At 52.7% G+C, this 20,622-nt stretch overlaps 1 protein-coding gene across 1 annotated transcript in view; it reads left to right on the forward strand.

Moving 5' to 3' along the window:
• GREB1 (growth regulating estrogen receptor binding 1) overlaps positions 1–20,622 on the forward strand; it is a 91,174-nt gene that overhangs the window by 46,492 nt on the left and 24,060 nt on the right. Inside the window, exons 12-22 of the mRNA XM_077750948.1 lie at positions 3–191; positions 2,127–2,255; positions 2,964–3,083; positions 3,671–3,868; positions 4,593–4,773; positions 6,296–6,491; positions 7,758–7,894; positions 14,281–14,620; positions 15,914–16,029; positions 18,148–18,347; positions 19,414–19,503. Coding sequence (XP_077607074.1) covers positions 3–191; positions 2,127–2,255; positions 2,964–3,083; positions 3,671–3,868; positions 4,593–4,773; positions 6,296–6,491; positions 7,758–7,894; positions 14,281–14,620; positions 15,914–16,029; positions 18,148–18,347; positions 19,414–19,503 — 1,896 coding nt within the window. The remainder of the gene's footprint in view (positions 1–2; positions 192–2,126; positions 2,256–2,963; positions 3,084–3,670; positions 3,869–4,592; positions 4,774–6,295; positions 6,492–7,757; positions 7,895–14,280; positions 14,621–15,913; positions 16,030–18,147; positions 18,348–19,413; positions 19,504–20,622) is intronic.

Here is a 20,622-nt window from a genome sequence, read left to right on the forward strand (position 1 = left end):
CGGGCTCGCCGGCCTGGCCGCCAGCTCCTGCAACGACAGCGTGCACATCATCGAGTGCACCTACTCCCTGGCCGAGGGCCTCTCCGAGATGTTCCGGCTGCTCGTCGAGGGCAAGCTCGCCAAGACCAACTACGTGGTGATCGTCCGCGCCTGCCGCAGCCCGGCCATCGACTCCTGCGTCGCCGTCACCGGTGAGCCCCGTGCCCGAAATCGGCGGCCGCGGCCGTTTCCCGGCCCTCTTCCTTTGCAGCTCGACGCTTTTTTGCCTCTGGCGGCCCGGCCTTTGCAGCAGCGGGTGGTTAGTGCTCGGAGCCCCCCCTGGTGGGTGCTGCTCGGGCCCTGGCTGGCCTTTGAATCCAAATCCATTCCTCCTAGAGGGCGGCGAGCACCCCCCTTGCCAAGGCCTAGAGAGGCCGGGAAGCCCTGGGGTGTGGATAGACCCGGTGGAAAGCCTGGGTCTGTGCACCTGGTGCTGAGATGACTGGTCACTTAATGACTCTGGCCCTCAGTTCCTTCAGTGAGCTCATGGAGGACAAAAAAACCCAGTGGTCTTACTGTTTTATGTGGGTTAATGAGTCCACAAACGAATACATTATAAAAATGTTTATGGGGGGCACCTGGGTGGCTCAGCCGGTTAAGCGTCCGACTTCGGCTCAGGGCATGATCTCATGGTTCATGGGTTCAAGCCCCGCATTGGGCTCTGTGCTGACAGCTCAGAGCCTGGAGCCTGCTTTGGATTCTGTATCTCCCTCTCTCTCTGACCCTCCCCTGCTCACGCTGTCTCTCTCTCTCTCAGAAATAAATAAAACATTAAAAAAATTTAAAAAAAATTTATGGAAGCCCTACTGTGTGCAGCCGCAGTTCTAGGGACCAGAGATACAGGAGTGATGGTGAGAGGGTCCCAGCTTCCCGGGAGCTATACTAGCAGGTGCAGGCGCACACGTCCTGGTGTGTGGGGCACAGATGTCAAAGCCAGTGCAGAGCATCACAGGTAGAAGGGACCAGGGAAGGGGGATCCCACGTGGGGAGCTGGTTATCAAGAGGGGGCAGGAGAGCCTATGTAAAGAGGCGACGTTAAGAGCAGGGGCCTCAGAGAAATGAGGAAGCAGACGCACGCGGCTGCCTCGGGGACAGCCGAGGGGGGCCCCCGACCACGTGGCGGCATGCCGTGCCTGGCGTCTCCCAGGCAAGCAGGAGGCCGGGGCTAGGGCCTTGTGTGGGGCCCCGACAGCCTCATCAGAGCTTTGGAATTTTCCCCCGTGTGAACTGAGAGACCGTTTGGACGATTTTAACCAGAGAAGGGCTGTGACTGGCTTTTGTTCTAGAAGCACCTGTTTGTGTGTGGAGAACAGACCCAGAGAGGGGCTGGATTTGTCTGGTGCCCAGCGCAGGGGGCCGGGGCGGGGCCGCGGGAGGCGCAGCGGAGCAGCCTGGCTCTGGGTGACTGTGGGGTTTGCGGTGTGGACGGTGTGGGGCTGCCCTGTTGTGCTGTGTTCATAGATCTTTGTGGGTCGGTTTGTCAATTTCAGAATAATTTTTGTCCCGTCACCACACTCCCGTTTTTTTAACTGTTTAAAAAAAACGACACCACGGGTGTTACTTGTTTTAAGCCTGAAGTTTTCATATCTTTTTATTTACTTTAAAAGTATATATCGTTGCTGTGCACTGCCTGTTATCCTTGAGCAGTCCCGATCCTAAACTCTGTGTTTGTTTTTTTTAATAAACTATTTACGTGATTGGAGTAGCACTCTCGGAAGTAAACCTGGGGGCCTGTCGTGTGTCGGGGATTGGGAGTAAGCAGTGTTATAAACGGTGCCTGTTTGCAGCCCTCGGACAGTCCTGTGAAGCGGAGAGTGCTCTTAGGCCTGTTTCAGGTGGCGAAACGGGGCCGGAAGGGCTAAGTAGCTCAGGTTACTCGGCTAGTAAGTGGGAAGAGAGGCTCCAAGGCCAGTGTTCTGGGTTTCCCCTCTTACCATCCTATTAACCTGGGCCAGGACGCCATTTATTCATTTAGCCGACATGAACACCCACTCTTGACCCCGCATGGTGACGGGCTTCAGGGAGCGAGGGGGCGAGAGGAGGCCGACTGTGGTCCAGGGGCTCACGGAGAGTTGCGTGTCTTCCAGGAAAATACCAAGCCCGAATTCTTTCCGAGAGCCTTCTCACCCCAGCAGAGTACCAGAAGGAAGTCAGCTACGAGCTGGTCACCGGGAAAGTGGACTTGTTGGGGGCGTTTTTCAGCACCCTCTGTCCAGGTAAGCCTGTGGGGAGACGGGTGTAAACTCACGAGTGGGAGGGGCGGGAACAAAGACGCAAAGGTGCGTGTTCCCTAGATGTGGGGGGGCAGGCCTGGGTTTGGGTGCGCAGGGGACGCCTCCGTTCTCTGTATGAGCATTTGCGACCCTTCTGCGGTGGCTTCTGGCTGGCCGTGCTCGTGCACTGGCTGCGGGCTCTCCGAGGCGGCGGGCTTTGTGGTTTCTGGTTTCGGGGCCACGCAAGGGTCTTGTGTTTCTGCCTCTGTACTCCCTGGCCCTGCGCACTGCTGCTCCCCGGGCCCCCCTCCAAATAGCTTGAGGCTTCTTCCCGGAGCCGTCCCTCAGTCTGCGTGTTCTTGCTGTGAGTTCTGCCCCCCCCCCACCTTCTCTGCCCAGCTCCTTGCTGGAAACTTCCCCTGCCTCTTTCTGCTCTAGGAGGGGCTCAAACCCCTTCCTCCTGTCCTTTAGCATCCGGTCTCCCTCCCGTCCCAGCACCTACCACGTCACCGTCACCGGGCCATTTTCTCTCACCTCTTTGCCTTCCTCACTGAGCCGTGGGCTCCCTGACTGGATGGGCCCCGTCTCCTTTATTTCCATCACCCCAGGCCCACGGGACACTGCCTTGTACCTACTAGGTATTGCGTGGATGTTTGCCGAATTTCACCGGGATGGAAAACCCATTTCCATTGTTCTCTCTGTTTTGGACAGAGGGGGACATTGACATTTTGCTGGACAAGTTTCATCAGGAAAATCAAGGCCATATTTCGTCGTCGCTTACTGCCTCCGCTGTCAGCAAAGCAGCCTCCCTGGACGCACCGGCATGCACGAGTGAGTGATGCCAGGAAGCCAGCGGCCAGGGGACGCCGGGGGCTCTGAGCAAGTGATGTCAGAGATACATCCAGAAGGCAGGACCTCTTAGGGTCCGAGTGGAGTAATACGTAATTTTAATTTTAGTCTTTAATGCCGATAGTCTCATCTTACCCAGACATCTCCACTTGTCCTGAGATAGTGCATTGCTCCGTGTTGATGTCCACCTTACCAAGGCGTTGCTGAAATAGCTCATTCATCCCAAGGTCCTGAGGAACCGTGAGGGTCTCCTTCCCTTCCAGAGAACCTGCAGCCTCTTCCAAAGTCCATTCTCAGGGTCACCTTCCCTGGGATGCTGTCTTTGTCCCCTTCGGTGTAGTAGGTCACTGCCTCTGTGTTCCCTGGGTGCCGTTCGTCCTTTGTTATTCAATTACGGAAAGGGTTAAACGGTACATGGCCCAGAGCAGGCACTGGATAAATGTTGGTGTTTCCCGCTTCGGTCACTCTGCGCTAGACAGGGGCCCTCTGCTGGGTTCCCTGGCGGAGCTCTGGGGGAGCGGCGCTCTGCTCTTGAGGGCACCTCACCTTTACAGGGGCTCTGGTTCTAGGTTACGGTCTGGAGCCCCACCACATCCGGCCCTTCCAGCTGGCCGTGGCTCAGAAGCTCCTCTCCCACGTGTGTTCAATTGCGGATTCCAGTACCCAGAATTTGGACTTGGGATCCTTCGAGAAGGTGGACTTTCTGATTTGCATTCCACCCTCAGAAGTGACCTATCAGCAGACTCTGTTCCATGTCTGGCATTCAGGTACGGGGCACTCAGGGACACGTTGTGACATCTACGCGGAGAAGCTTTCATCCTCTTAAATTCAGATTTGGATTTGAAATACCAGGCTTTGCCCCGCAAGTAGGGAGGGCAAGTGTTATTACCCCCATTTCGTAGAGCATGAAACAGACCCTCAGGGAGAGCGAATCGCCCGAGATTTTGTAATCCATTAAAGCTAGAACCAGGACTTGAATTTCCAGTCTGTCCCGGTCAGGTCAGCGACCTACGTGTTGATATCCTGCTTCAACTTAATGTATTTTCCCTGTGTTTTCAAGGGGGTAAAGTGTGAAAGACACAAAGAGTTCGTGTCTTAACTCAAACGTTTTCTAGCTTTAAGTTACACAACCTGAAGCTCATTGGCATTCAGGCTGGGGGACGATTTTGCTGGGGTTGGCGGAGGATAGGACCTCACCCTTCCCTTCAGTCACACCAGGCCTGGGATCCCCCGCTTCCTGAAGCCAGCTGGGCTGTGCCCCTGGGTGGGATGCTGTGTGCACAACCCCCCATGCAACAGGCCCGCCTCTGCACCCGGCTCCCGTGGACACACGTGTGACAGTGGTGTGCATACCGCCGGCCGTCCCCGCTCACCCACCTCTCTCCCATATCCATAGCCTCGGGGCCTAGGCACGTGCCCGCTGGATGAACAAGAAGCTTGGGACAGGGGTGTTTCTTGTCCTGTTTTACCATGTTTTTACCACGTTTACAGGGGTTTTGCTGGAGCTCGGCTTGGAAAAGGAGCACATGACCAAGCAGAGGGTTGAACAGTACGTGTTGAAGCTTGATGCCGAAGCCCAGACCAGATTTAAGTCCTTTCTGCAAAACTCCTTTCAGAACCCGCACACGCTTTTTGTCCTGATCCACGACCACGCCCACTGGGACCTCGTGAGGTGAGCGTGTGGCTTTGGCGTATGGCGTGGTTGATGTTTTATCGTGTTAGTATATGGGCGACACTTGGGACTGTGGGTACAAGCCTTGACGAGATGAGTGATGTTGGAGTTTGGGCGTTTGTAAGCCGATGTCGTGGACGTGCTCCAGAATCTGAGAGCTGGAGGGCGTCTCAGGGAGCGCCTAGTGGAGGCTCGGAAAGGTACCCACAGAACCAGGCTCGGTGTTGCTGGGTGGGCTCAGGAGAGTGTCAGTGGCAGAGCTGGCCTAGAATTAGGCCCCTGACTTGCAGCCTGGTGCGCTTTTTCTGCGCCCCACTCAGCGACGAGGCGCCCCCTCTCGTGCGGGGAGGGAGTGGAGGATCCAAACTGGAATAGCTCCCTTTCGGGGGTGATTTTATGTACTCAATTCGAATGCATGTCAATCTAGATGCATTTTAGATGGCGTCAGGGTGGGAGGCTGGCGGGCTCAGTCGGCTCCCCAGACTGGGCTGAAGACCACGCATTTAGACATTGCCACTGACTGCGTGAGGATGGAAGGGAGATCCTGGGTCAGATCGCAGAGGGAGGCTCTGACTTAGCACAGCGTCAGAAGCTTAGGGCTGGCCGGAAGCTCAAAGATCACCCATCTGGAGGGCACGCAGTATCAGGTCCCCGCATGGCCTCGGAGGTATTCGTACGTTGTACAAAGAGCTGTATCGTGAATATCCATTTGGGCGTAGGTTTCTCCGAGTTGGCTCCCTGCAAAAGGTTACTAGGTTATTTTCTGTTCTGCTGAGTGGCTGGAAGAGAAGGCTGAGGCCACGGTCCACAGGGAACAGCCAAGCTGTGCTGGTCTCCTAGGCTCTTTGTCCAAAATGATTCCCCTTCCTGATCCTGTTCTTTACATTTAATATAGAGCGCACCATTTTATATCCTCTCAGGACTGCTTCAGGTAGTAGGAATTTCAGGGGAAGAATTTAACGAGTCAAGTACACAATCAGATGGGGCCGCAGAGGAGCACTCCTGGGCAGGGCTCACTGCTCCTGTGGAGTAGAAGGATTGTGTATCCTGCAAGCAGTCTTCCCTAAATACCGTTCCCCCAGCCAGGGTAGTTAGTAAGTGACGAGTATCAGGGGATCCCTGACAGATGGTCAGATCCCTCTGTGGGGTCAGAGCCATGAGCTTTTTTTTTTTTTTAATGTTTTTTAAATTTATTTCTGAGAGAGAGAGAAAGAGACAGTGTGAGCAAGGGAGGGTCAGAGAGAGAGGGAGACACAGAATCTAAAACAGGCTTCAGACTCTGAACTAGCTGTTAGCACAGAGCCGGATACGGGGCTCGAACCCACGAACCGTGAGATCATGACCTGAGCCGAAGTCAGACGCTCGACCGACTGAGCCACACAGGCGCCCCCATCAGCTTTGATTACTTGCAAATTTGGGGGGCGTGGCGCTAGTTATACACGTATTCGGCTGCTCAATCCTTGTGAAATTACAGTGTCTTAGTCCCACTCACTCTTAACTTCTCCCCACTTTCCTCCCTCAGCAGCGCTGTTCATAATCTCTATTCCCAAAGTGACCCAGCTGTGGGATTGGTGGACAGGCTGCTGAACTGCAGAGAGGTGAAGGAGGCCCCCAACATCGTGACGCTGCACGTGACTTCCTTCCCTTACGCGCTGCAGACACAACACACCCTCATCAGCCCCTACAATGAGATCTACTGGCCGGCTTCCTACAGCAGCGTGAGTGCCGCGGGGCTGCGGGGCCTGGGGTCACAGTGACACCAGTTGAGGTGGGAGAAATTTGGTTTCATAAAACTCTTGATTAATGAATGTAGTTGGGGACCACGTGGGTCCCAGTTTCCTGGATCTTTGATTTGACCCTGAGTTAGATTTTAAACCCCTCCTGGTCTTTAGGAACTTTCCCCACATACATTAGTTACCTTCCCCATCTTAGGACATGTGACGTGTCGTCTAAAAGCCTCAGAAATGTTCCTCTTTTTCCTGTCCCCACATCCTTAAACTGCAAGGTTCAAAATCTCCTTCCGCAAACGGAACACACATCCGTGAAACCTGGCGAGGTTTTAGTGTATCCCCTGCGTTTTCTCATCAAAGTAGAGGGCCACAACTAACCATCTGAGAGTTCTGGGTGGTTGGATTCTAGTTCATGGTACGAGTAGCAAGTACACCTTAAGTTCTAGACTTCTTTGGAAAGTCCCGGACTCATTGGAGGAACTTATAAAGATACTGATGCTTGGCTTCCGTCCATGGATTCCGAGTCCGTGGTGGTAGTTAGCAAGTATTTATGGAGCTCGTTCGTGAGCTGGGGAGGCACTGCTCTGAGTGCTCTGTCATCTGAACTCCTGTAAGTGCCAGGGGCTTGACGATTTCTCATTTACGAATGGAGAGAAAGAGACAGAGGAAGGTTGAGCCACTTCCCCAAAGACTACGCAGCCAGAGAGTGGTGGGGCCAGAAAGGACCCAGTCTGCCCGGCTCTGTGGCCTCACACTTAACCGGGCTGCCATCTGGGGGCGAAGTTGGTGTCTTTGTGGTTTTATCGACCTCTCCAGCTCTGGTATGCTCTGACTTTGGAGAAGCTCTGATGATAGTTTGGGAGGAATGCTAAGTCAGTGGGAGTGAAATTGATCGGGTAAATGTATTTTTTTTTTCCTTGCTGATTTCAATAGCCACCGCATGCCTCTTCCTAAAACTAGCTTCAAATAGTTAGAAACAGTTTTAACAAAGTTGTGGGTTTAAAAATCAAGGCTGGTTTTCTTCTTGGCAAAGGCACTGGCGCCGAATGAATGGAAAAGCCTTGACTGATACTGGAGGCACCGTCCTTTAAGTCCTCTGGGTCTACAGAGAAAAGACAAGTATAAAGCGTCGTGCAAAGTACAAGAGTCGGCCCTGTTTAGATCAAGATGCTGGTGCCGGTCACCTACGGCATGTGAATCTCTGCGTCCTCCCAAATGCGGCGTCCAAGTGACTGGCGTTCTTTTCTGTTTTAGGGGGTGGACTTGTATCCTGAGAACAAGAAGTACTTCGGGCTGTCAGAGTTCATCGAGTCCACCCTTTCGGGACACAGCCTCCCTTTGCTCAGATACGACAGCTCCTTTGAGGCCATGGTTACAGCGTTAGGAAAAAGGTACACGTCTCTGTTGAAAGTTGCTGAAAAATGCTCAGGAGTCAAGTGCAAGTTGAAGCACGTGCAGCCAGAGAATTCCGGGAAGCGAGCCGCCTTCCTGCTTTCCTGGCTGACTTCGTCCCTCCATGAAGGGGACCCTGGCGTATTCCTTTCCCTGCATGTTGGGCCAGTGATTGTTCCAGAACGTTTTAGAGATGAGAATGGGCAGAAATATGTTGGAATGGGAAGTGGTGTGTGAGAGGCTCAGGGAGCCCAAGAAAGTGGGAGGTGAGACACCAAAGGTTTAAAGGGAAAGACAGTGAGCGGCCTCACTGGCTTCATCTCTCATGTCCTTTGTGCGTCATCTGTTGAGGGCTGACTGTGTGCTCTTTGCTGCTCTAAGAACCTTACGCCCATTATCTTATTTAGTCCTCACCACCTCTCGCCAGTTGCTATTATTATCTCCCTTTGGTAAGTAAACAGAGGCTCAGAGGGGACCCCGTGACCTCCTTGGGCCACACGTCTGGCAAGGACTGGAACTGCTTTTCTGACCCCAGAAGCAGCCTGTCTCTACAGCCGGCCCTTTCAGCCCGTGTCACGGCAGACCCGTGAGGTGGATTTTAATGCCCCCGTGTCTCCGATGGGGAAACCGAGGCCCAGGGAGGTGAAATGATTGCCGACGTCCACACGGTTTATACGTTGTGAAAGCCAAGTTTGACAGCCTGGCCAGTGCAGAACACAGTGATTTCTGCCTCCAGCTGTGGGCGTTGAGCCGGGCCCCACCACCTGCCGTCACAGCACCTCGTTCTCCCTCGCCGCCAAGGGGATTGAATCAGACGTTTGCTTCTCTGGCTGTGTTCCCAGCGGTGCTGCTCTGGCTGGATATTAACAGCTGTTACGCCCAAAGGGGTTCCATGGCCAGCTGTGTTTGAGAACCCTTACATTGGAGGTTTTCCTTTCCCCGAGAATTCCCCGAGCCTTCAGTTGTCGCGCGCGCTGTGACTAGAGCACGTGGCACCTCCCAGGGGTCAGGGGATTAGGGTTCCCCAGAATGCCCTTTGAGAAAAGAAAGCCCTTGCAGCGCAGCGATGCTGATGGACCTCATCGGGTCACTTCTCCACCTCACTCACGGGCAGCTGGGCGATCATCCACTTGCTGAGCGAGGAGCCCAGTCCCCGCCTCTCCGCCCTGCTCACCTCCTGCAGCCACTCTGCTGGCTGCTTAGTGGCCGGTAACTCTGGGCCCGACATGCTCCCTGTATTGCCTCGTATGATCCTCACGGCGGCACAGTGAGACGGATCCTGTTATCCCCACGTGGCGGGGAAGACACACCCTTAGGTCGGGTCACCTGCCCCAGGTCACGTGGGGGGTTTTGTCGGGAAGCTGGACCCCGTCGTTGCCACTCGACTCCAAAGCAGTAGAAGCACTAACCGCATGCACGTGGAGCAAGGTGTCACGGCTCGCGGCCCCAGGGCCACGCGTTCTGGCTTATACTTTATTTGATTTAACCTTCGGGAGGCCGCTGAACCTGCCCAAACTTCCGCACCCTCACCTGGGAACAAATCTACACTTCCGGTGGCTTCTTGTGAGGGTTCTCATGAAACACGAGCACGTGCAGACTCAGGAATAGTGGTTTGCTGAGTGACGTTAGAGAAGTTTTTCCATCCGCCGTGGGGATACTAGTACCTACCGCGTGGGGATGTCACGAGCGTTCTGTGGACTAATACGTATCATACGTTAAGAGCACTGCCTGGTGCATATTACATGCTCATGTTAACCGTCACTGTCATTGTCACCGCCATCACCATCACTGTCACCATTACCACCGCCGCCAGCGGCACCAACGCCACTATCTCTGTCACCATAACGATCAGCACCATCCCCATCACTGCCATTACCATCAGCACCATNGACTATCAAACTCTGGAACGTTGAGTTGTGGAGAATCCTAGCGACTCCTAGGAACCATTTCACCCAACCACCCCGTGTTGTCATTGTGGGAATGGAGGCCCAGAGAGAGGAAGTGCTTTGCCCAGGGTCACACATCCCGTTTGTGGCAACCTGGATGATATAGGCAGGTTCGATGTTCTTTCCACCACACCATGCTGCCTCTCCTAGGAATCACCTGTCTGGAAAACTCTTTTGAAACAGGCAACTTGGACAGAAGGCGTTACAGGTAAGAACACAGCGGTTACTGCCTCTCGCCGCCACGTGCACGGCCAGACTGTTGATTCACCATATGCGAATCAGACCCCAGCACATGGCTGGGAATCTGTTGGGAAACCACAAACCTGACACACACTTACTGGGACTTGAGATTTAGGCATGACAACTCCATTTTTGTTCCAATGTGTTTTTTCTGGGGCTTCCTTCCCATAGGGCCAACCACAAGGGTTTAGGGGCAAGCACATTCTACCTGTACCTGCTGCTTACCGCTGGGCTGGTTCTTGCCTCCCACACGGTGGTTCTTTTTCTTCTTCTCTTTTTAAATAATAGCTTTAGTGAGGAATAACTGACATACAGTAAAGTGCAGATATTTAAAGTGTTCAGACTTTTATTAACTTGTTTCTTCTTAAAATTTTTAATGCGGGGCACCTGGGTGGCTTAGTCGGTTAAGCGTCCGACTTTCGCTTAGGTCATGATCTCGCAGTTCGTGGGTTTGAGCCCCGCGTCGGGCTCTGTGCTGACTGCCAGCTCAGAGCCTGGAGCCTGTTTCAGTCTGTGACTCCCTCTCTCTGTGACCCTCCCCTGCTCACGCTGTCTCTCTCTCTCTCTTTCCTAGAAATTAATAAAACTTTAAAAAAAAATTTTTTTAATGCTTATTTTTGAGAGAGAGAGAGAGAGAGAGAGAGAGGCAGAAAGAGAGGGAGACACAGAATCTGAAGCAGACTCCAGGCTCAGAGCTGTCAGCACAGAGCCCGACGCAGGGCTTAAACCCACGAACCACAAGAGCTGACGTCAGATGCTTAAGTAACTGAGCCACCCAGGCGCCCCAAGGTGTTCAGACTTTTAATTGAGATGTTGGACATATGTAAACACTGGCAGGACCATCACCACAATTAAGATAGTGAACAGGGGTGTCCTCTTGCCCTTGGTAATTAATTCTTCCTATTCCTTTCTCACTATAGACTGTTTGCATTTTCTAGTGTTTTATCTAAATGAAGTTATACAATATATGTCAACAGTTCATTTTAGAATGCATTTCTTCAATGACTAACGATGTTGAGCATCTTTTCATGCATTTGTCATTTGTATATGATCTTTGATGAAGTGTCTCTTAATGAATTGACACCTTTATCGTTACAAAACACCCAGTATTATTCTTTGTTCTAAAATATACTTTTTCTGATACTAATATTGCTACTCCAGCTTTCTTTTTTTTTTTTAAGTTTATTTTGAGAACGAGCGCGCGTGTGTGTGTGCAAGTCGGGGAGGGGCAGAGTGAGAGACAGAGAGCGAGCGAGTGAGAATTCCAAGCAAAACCTGATGCAGGGCTCAAACTCACAACCTGTGAGATCATGACCTAAGCCGAAAACAAGAGTTAGACACTTAACCAACTGAGCCACCCAGGTGCCCCTCCAGCTTTTTTTTTTTTAATTAGGACTAGCATAGTTTATAATTTTCCATCTTTTTACCTTTAATCTACTTGTGTCTTTGTATTTAGTTATTTTCATTAGACAGCTTATAGTTGGGTCTTTTTTTTTTTAATTACATCTGATAGTCTCTGACTTTTAATTGAAGTGTTTGGACCATTTACATTTAATGTAGTTATTTTTGTGGTTATGTTTAAATCTACCATCTTGCAATTTTTCTACTTGTCCCATCTCTTCTCTGGTCTCCCTTTTTCTGCATTCTTTTGGACAAATTGAGCAGTTTTTAAATGATTTTATTCTCTCCACCTCCTTGCTTATTAGCTATAACTCTTTGTTATGTTATTTAAGTAGTTGCTTTAGACTTTATAGTATATGTTTTTAACTTGTGACAGTCTACTTTCAAGTGATATTATGCCACTTAACATATAAGATTCTTATAATAATATATTTCTGTTTCTCACCTCCCAGACGTTGTACTTCTGTTCTTTTACATTTTACTTGTATATGTCATAACTTCACAATAAGTTATTTTTGCTTGAGTCAATTATCTTTTAGAGATACTTAAATAATAATAATTTTTTAAAAATCTTTTATACTTATGCACATAGTTAACTATTTCCACTGCACTTAATTCCTTTATATGGATTCATCTGGTTTTGTTTTCCTTCTGTCTGAAGGACTTTTTGTTTCCAACATTCCTTATAGGGAAGGAATGAATTCCTGTTGATGAATTCTTTATGTTTTGTGTGTCTTTATTTTGACTCATTTTGGTTTTTTTTGTTTGTGTTTTTTTTCCTTTCATAGTTTATTGTCAAGTTGGTTTCCCTATAACACCCAGTGCCCACCCCCACAAGTGCCCTCCTCCATGCCCATCTCCCCCTTCCCTTCTCCCCCACCCCCATCAGCCCTCAGTTTGTTCTCAGTATTCAAGAGTCTCTTATGGTTTGCCTCCCTCCCTCTCCCCAACTTTTTTTCCCCTTCCCCTCCCCCATGGTCCTCTGATAAGTTTCTCCTGATCCACTTATAAGTGGAAACATATGGTATCTGTTTTTCTCTGCATGATTTATTTCACTCAGCATAACACCCTCGAGTTTCATCCGCATTGCTATAAGTGGTCAGATTTCATTCTTTCTCATTGCCATATAGTATTCCATTGTATAGATAAACCACATCTTCTTGATCCATTCGTCAGCTGATGGACACTTAGGCTCTTTCCATGATTTGGCTATTGTTGAAAGTGCTGCTATGAACATTGGGGTGCATGTGCCCCTATGCATCAGCACTCCTGTGTCCCTTGGGTAAATTCCTAGCAGTGCTGTTGCTGGGTCATAGGGGAGTTCTAATGTTAATTTTTTGAGGAACCTCCACACTGTTTTCCAGAGGGGCTGCACCCGTTTACATTCCCACCAACAGTGCAGGAGGGTGCCCGTTTCTCCACATCCTCGCCAGCATCTAGAGTCTCCTGATTTGTTCATTTTAGCCACTCTGACTGGTGTGAGGTGGTGTCTCAGTGTGGCTTTGATTTATATTTCCCTGATGAGGAGGGATGCTGAGCATCGTTTCATGTGTCGGCCATCTGGATGTCCTCTTTGGAGAAGCATCTGTTCGTGTTTTCTGCCCATTTTTCAGTGGATTATTTGTTTTTTGGGTGTGGAGTTTGGTGAGTTCCTCATAGATTTTGGATACTAGCTCTTTATCTGATATGTCATTTGAACTATGTTTTCCCATTCTGTTGGTTGCCTATTAGTTTTGCTGTTTGTTTCCTTTGCTGTGCAGGAGGTTTTTATCTGATGAGGTCCCAATAGTTCATTTTTGCTCTTGATTCCCTTGGCTTTGGGGACGTGTATTTTGACTCATTTTTGAAAGATATTTTCTCTGGGTATAAAATTTAGGTTTTTTTTTTTTCTTTCAATACATTAAAGATGACACTATACTGTCCTCTTCTTTTTTTTTTTTTTAATGTTTTGTTTATTTCTGAGAGAGAAAGGGAGATACAGAATCTGAAATAGGCTCCAGGCTCTGAGATGACTGTCAGCACAGAGCCCGATGCGGGGCTCGAACCCATGAACTGTGAGACCATGACCTGAGCCAAAGTCGGATGCTTAACCAGCTGAGCCACCGAGGTGCCCCAACACTATACTGTCTTCTGACTTGCATTGTTTTGAAATGAAATCTGTTGCCATCCTCACCTTTGTTTCTCTCTGTAATGTGCCCTCCCCTCCCCGCTCCCCATCTCCCCACAAGGCTGCTTTATACATTTTTTAATTTGTTACTGATCTAAAGCAATTTAAGATCTGCCATGGCATAATTTTCTTCACGTTTCTTGTATTTAAGCTAATTGAATTTTCATCAAGTATGAGAAAAATTTAGTCATTTCCTCAAATATTTTTTTTCCTACACGCCTCCTCCCTTTTAGGATAATCCCAAAACACATACACTAAGGTGCTTGAAGTCAGAGCTCTCCACTCCTATGACCATTGGTTCCCTCCACCCCCGTTTCATTTTAGGTCGTTTCCATTGCTGTGTTTTCACATTTACTAGTCTTTTCAATAACAACCACCAGCCTATGCTTTTGTTTCCCAGCTTGAAATGACAAAGGAGTTTTTGATTTGACCTCTAAGTAGGGTTTCTATTTCCGGTTTGATACATGCAGCTTGGAAAGGAACCACAGCGTGTTTGTAATCCGGGCTCTGCTGTGGACACGTTGGGCCACCTGTTTGCCGGGCGGCCGCTGTGTTCCTCCTCGCGGAGCGCCGCGGGCACCCTGGAGGCCAGCAGCAGCCCGGTCACGGCCCGTCCGTCTGTCGGTTGCAGGTTCCCCCGCCTGCACAGCGCGGTGATCCGGACCTTTGTCCTGGTGCAGCACTACGCGGCCGCCATGATGGCTGTGAGCGGCCTCTCGCAGATGAAGAACTACACGTCGGTGGAGACGCTGGAGATCACCCAGAACCTCATCAACTCCCCCAAACAGTGCCCCTGCGGCCACGGGCTCATGGTCCTGCTGCGGGTGCCCTGCTCACCGCTGGCGGCCGTGGCCTACGAGCGGCTGGCCCACGTGCGGGCACGCCTGGCCCTGGACGAGCACTTTGAGATCATCCTGGGCAACCCCAGCTCGGGAATCACCGTTGGGAAGCACTTCGTGAAGCAACTCAAGGTGGGTGCTGTGTTCGGGGACCGGAGGGCCGAGAGCGGCCGGCAGAGTAAGGACGCGTGCAAGTGTGCGTGCGGTGACCCCGGGGGCGAGGGGGCCACGGAGCAGCGACAGACACCGCAGTGTTGCCGTCTACCCCTCTGGCCGCCTCTCGTGTCCCCACCTGTACCCCTCATCCAGCGGTACCAAAGTACTTATAAATGTTGCTCTCCTAAAACACAGTGTCTTGCTATTCATTTATTTTTATCTTTTAGCACACTTGTTTTAAACATTTATTTTTGAGAGACAGAGACAGAGCACGGGCAGGGGAGGGGCAGAGAGAGAGATGGAGACACAGAATATGGGGCAGGCTCTGACCTATCAGCATAGAGTCCAATGTGGGGCTTGAACCCATGAACGGCAAGATCATGACCTGAGACAAAGTTAGATGCTTAACTGACTGAGCCACCCAGGTGCCCCTATATATTTATTTTTAATGTTTATCTATTTATTTTGAGAATGATAGAGTAGGAGGAGGGAAGGAGCAGAGAGAGAGGGAGACAGAGAATGCCAGACAGGCTCCGTGCTGTCAGCAGGGCTCAAACCCACGAACTGTGAGATCACCACCTGAGCCAAAATCAAGAGCTGAATGCTTAACCGACTGAGCTTCCCAGGTGCCCCTGTCTTGCTTTTTATTTTTTACTGTTTATTTATTTTTAGAGAAAGAGAGAGACAGAGTGCAAGCTGGGAATGAGCAGAGAGAGAGGGAGACACAGAATCTGAAGCAGCCTCCAGGCTCTGAGCTGTCAGCACAGAGCCTGACGCGGGGCTCGAACTCATGAACTGCGAGATCATGACCTGAGCCGAAGTCGGACACTTAACTGACTGAGCCACCCAGGCGCCCCTCATCTTGCTTTCTTAAACGCCTGGCCCACAGCTTCTCACTGAACCCACCAAGAGAGGATAGCAAATGCAGGAGGGCTAGAAAGAATATCGAGAGCACAGTTGAGTAGGAAGTGAGTGAATGGCCAAGCAAGGCAGCACGGTTACAAAAACACAGTAAAAACGTTAGACGCAACTGGGGATGTGCACTTTCTTCCAGCGGATCAGTGAGCAGGTGTTTCGTGGATGGCGAATACGTGCCGGGCAGCGGGGCTGGAACATGGCTGGGGCAGACGACACGCTTGTCTGTAGTACGAGGAACCGTTCTTCTCACGAAATGCTCTCAGCCAGGAGGAGGACATCACGGTCCCGTCGGAGCTGGGCTTGTCGGGAAGGAAGGAGTCTCACCACTTCCTGGCTTTTTACCTTCCGCAGCTGTGGCAGAAGATCGAAGATGCCGAGTGGCGACCCCAGACCTACCTGGAGTTGGAGGGCCTGCCTTGCATCCTGATCTTCAGTGGGATGGACCCTCACGGGGAGTCCTTGCCAAGGTGAGGTGCGGGGGCTGTGCCCTGGGGGGTCTTTCAGGAGCCAGCGGCCTGTGCACACAGCTCCCGGGGGCTGGTGGGCCAGGCCTCCCCTGTCCAGCGGCAGGTGGAGTCTTCACGTCCAGAGTCATCATAGACTTGTGTTTGGGATGACAGTGAAATGCATCCGAGGTTGGGGCGGCTTTTCCTAATTCTTCAGCACCGTCCGGGCTCGTGGTGGTGGTAGGGCAGGATGGCTGCTTCTGGGCCCCGGGGGCGGTGGTCCGACAGCTGGGGTGAGGGTTTGGCGCCTCCCCGTGTTTCTGCCCACGAAGTCACCGTGTGTGTTAGGGCTGGCTGGGCCGCTTAGGAAAGCGTCGGATCATCTGGGGGNAGGCCACGTTCCTCCTGGGGTCCAGGCTATGACAGCTGGGCCCTCCTGGGCTGGGAGGTGTTCTGGGAAGCGGGGAGGCGACCATCACACAGCGCTGACTGTCTCATAGTCTCTGTTTCATCGGAGACCACGGCCTTGGAGAAGCCAGCTGCCAGCCCCCGCAGTGTCCCCTGGGGTCTCCAGACTGTCATGCAGAAGGTGGACACTCAGGACACAAAGTCACTGGGCCTCCAGGTCGGCTTCTCATGATTTACTTAACTCCCCTGGAGGACAGCAGGCAGCTGTGCTGTGGGGCCTTTGCACGTCTTTCCTGGCGGAATACAACAGTCCAAGCGGTCATTTCTTGAGCTCCTGTCCTGTGCTGGCTCTGTGCTAGGTTCTCACGGGCCGTATTTCGTGTTACTCTCCCTATAACCCTGGGAGAAGGTACTGTTCAGCGGCCCCGGTGAAGGAACGGGCCTTCCAGCAATGAAGCCTGGGTGGACCCCAGGCTGCCCAGCTCCGAAGCCTGCATCCCTTCCACTGGGCCACCCCACTTACCCAAGGGCCACTGCATGCAGCGTCCTCACGGGCCAGGTCAAGGGGGCTCCAAAACGTTTGACCTTGGTTGTTGCTTTTCACAGGGGTTAGTTCTTCCGTTCCTCAACTCCCTGAGGACTAAGGCTGTGTCCTAAGCGATCTTAAATTTGAACAAGAGTTTACCGAGTGCCTTCTTCACATTACGCCCTGTGCTAGACTTTCAACACGGCGTTTACTCCTCACAACAACTGCATCACTGTCCTGCTTTGTAGAAGAGCCAATGGAAAGTCATTTGCTGAGTTTGTAGAGCCTGATAGGAACCCACATCTGCCTCTCTCTCTCCAGGCGCTTTGCTGTTTCCGCCAAGTAACCCACGCCCTGCGTTGGCCTGTCCCCTGGGCCCGCTCCCCTGCCTCTTGCGTTGCTTGCTGCTGTCTGTCTTTCCAGACAGACCCGTTATTTCTTTTTATTTTTTTTTATTTTTTTTTATTAATGTTTTTTTATTTATTTCTAGGAGAGAGAGAGAGAGAGAGAGAGAGACAGCGTGAGCATGGGAGGGTCAGAGAGAGAGGGAGTCACAGACTGAAACAGGCTCCAGGCTCTGAGCTGGCAGTCAGCACAGAGCCCGACGCGGGGCTTGAACCCACGAACCGCGAGATCATGACCTAAGCGAAAGTCGGACGCTTAACCGACTAAGCCACCCAGGCGCCCCTAGACCCGTTATTTCTAATATGGCAGTGATTTAATTGCCATCCGACCCCTGGCATCTAACTCCGTCCTGGGCACGTTTTAAGTGTTGATGGAATAATTAAATGTCCACTTAGGGCAGAGCCCTCGAACAGTGCACTTAGATGGCTATCACTGTGCATTCTCCCCTTTCAGATGAAAAACGTCTGAGCCTGCAACAAGTTGCCCAGCTTGTGGAAGGTTCTGGCCCCAGGAAGTGGCAGAGCCAGGGCTCAAGCCTGCTTTTTCTTCTGGCCTGAAAGCGCTCTTTTGATGACACGCAGGACAGGGCCGAATACGCAGCGGGTACCCCAAGAGATTTAACGTTAAACAGACGAGGTGGCCAAGGACTCACCGTAATGCTGTCTGCTCTCTTCCTTATACAGGTCCTCGGGTCCTAAAGAAGGGGCAGGGTGCTGGTCCCAATCGCCATTTCTCCCAGTGCCCGGAGCACAGCCTCCGTTCTAGAAGACACTCAGTAGACCCCGTCTGTTTCCCTCCAGGTCTCTGAGGTACTGTGACCTGCGTCTGATAAACTCCGCCTGCTTGGTGAGAACAGCGTTGGAGCAGGAGCTCGGCCTGGCTGCTTACTTTGTGAGCCGCGAGGCTCCCTCGGAGAAGGCGGCCCGGAGCGAGCCCTTGGAGAGCGATGCCGAGAAGCTGAGCAGCACAGACAACGAGGATGAGGAGCCGGGGACGGAAGGTGCGTGGAGAAGGGGCGAGTCTGCCCCACCTGCCGCCCTGGGGCGCGTGGCCCACACTGTCTAGATGGCTGTGGCCCTGGAGCCCGGCTGGGCCTTGGTGGCTCTGATGAGAGCTGTCTAGATACATCTTCGAAGAGAGTGACAGATCCCTCGTTGACTGCAGATTGTGCTCTCTCTCCCCCTCCTCCTTTTGGGTGGTGTGAGAAAAGGAAGTCCCGATGGCTTCTTCGTAGCTCTGGAGTTCTGAGAGAATAGGAAGGAAAATTGAGGTTGCGTAGGACTCAAGTTCATGCTCTGTTGGACTCGTTGGTGGCCTTCTGGGATTAGATCCACTCGCTGGTCTCTGTGTGGATCAGCAGGATGTATCCATTCCCAAGATGTATGAGAAGGGCCCTGTTTCCTTTCAAGACCTGAAAATGCAGCCCCATGGTATAGAGCAGCCCAGCAAGAAACAAAACAAAGCTGTTGTTGATACAAACCCGCCAAGTGTTTGTGGGGTGGGCGGCGTAGCGGGGTGAGCTCAAAGCAGGGCCGGGGGGCCAGGGGTCTCTTCATGCTCCGTCTGCCAGCTCGGTGATGTGGGACACGTCGTGGCCTTGGACAGCTCGCCTGTGGGACGGACAGTAGGAGGCCTGCCGTGCAGACTCGTGGCTTCCGTTCACAGACGCGACCATGACCCTGACTTTAAACTGCCTGTTGCCCAGGGGGTGAATCCACACTCTGGGTGCTGGACAGCCTACCTCTCTAGTCTCCGCTCCCGGCCCCCGCCACGCTGTGCCCCGTGCTGTCGGTCACTCGCAGGGGGTCCCTGGCTGTGCTCTGCTCTCGTCACGTCTGGGCCACACAGAGGCTCTCCCTGTGGCTTTGAGTTCCGTCCTNTGCCCTGTGCCCCTCCCCATCTGCCTCCTCGGGGCTCCCGCAGAGGTGGGCGCCTGGAAGATGTTCGCTGCGGGGGTGGATGGACGGATGGATGCTGGTGGGGCACACTTTGCAAACTGGGAAGTGCTGGGCGAGCACACGAGATGGGTATCGGGGGCGCTTTCAGTGAGCGTGTGTCTCGAACAGGCCCCGCCGCGGAGAAGAGGAGCCCGGTGAAGCGGGAGAGGTCCAGCTCCCACGACTCGGCGGCTTCCTCCCTCTCCTCCAAAGCCTCCGGTAAGTCCCCAGGTGGGAAAGCGTGCGCGCTGGGACGTTGCTTTGGAGATTTCGGGGAACAGAAAGGGATCCTGTATTTTCTCCTAGAACTGGAAAGAGAGGGGAGTCTTGGAAGAACCGGGCTTCCTCAGGGAGTAGTTGTTTCTGGATTGGGCTCTGGGACGCGAGGGGTTTGGGCAGGACCTCGGCGTTCCCGGGAGATCACGGACGCCGCCCCCCTCAGTGGCCGGTGCCGGGCGGCGTCCCCCGGCCGCACCGCAGGCAGCTGTTGGCTTGGGGGACCCCCCGCACCCTTGGGGAGGAGAGGGGTGAGGCGAGGAGGGCTGGTTGAGCCTGAGGAGAAGCAGCAAACGGCAGCAGATGGTCCCTGAGCCCCAGACCCAGACAGCGGGGAAGGGGGGTCGGATGCCCAGTCTCTGCCTGAGGGACACTCGTGTCCGGGAGCGTCAGGACTGGCACATGGCACACGCTCTTGCCGGTCTTCCTGCCGCAACTGTTACCGAGAACCAACCTTGCATCTGGGTCAGGGCATTGGAAGATTGGAAACAGAGCTGCTCTCTTGTGTGACCACGGAGGCCACCTTATCGTCGGTGCACATGTGGTCACGCATGAAGCGTGACGGTTATACAGGAAGAGGAGACTTTATGTCTGCTGGGGGCAGATTTTGGCACACTCATCGCAGGATTCAAGGGAGGCTGGCCTTTGGGTCTCTTTGGAAAGGGAAGATATTCCGGAAGGAGGAGGCTCAGGCTGTGCAAGTGTGTGTGGTGCTTGGGCCCCAGAGAGTGGGCGGGTGGGCGCCTGGCCGCGGTCAGGGCGTAGCTGTGGGGGTCGGAGCACCTTCCTGTCTCCTGCCCCTCCTCACACAGCCCATGCGTGGGGGTCTCCCCACAGTCGTGCCCAGAGCGGGTCCGAACGAGGCCTTGTCCGTGTGGGTCTGCAGCTCTGTGGCACAAAGCAGACCTACTTCTCGGCTCGGGTCACTCAGCAAAGCCAAGTGCGGCAACCTCCAGTGTCCACCTAACAGCATAGGGAGCCGGGACCCCGGGGTGGAGCTGGCGAATGGGTGAGTGAATGAATCTGTGCTATCCAGAATTGAGAGGAGTGGTGCTTTGTTCT

The sequence above is a fragment of the Crocuta crocuta genome, unplaced genomic scaffold (assembly GCF_008692635.1).
Source record: "Crocuta crocuta isolate KB4526 unplaced genomic scaffold, BGI_CrCroc_1.0 scaffold129, whole genome shotgun sequence".
In the NCBI taxonomy this organism is placed as follows: domain Eukaryota; kingdom Metazoa; phylum Chordata; class Mammalia; order Carnivora; family Hyaenidae; genus Crocuta; species Crocuta crocuta.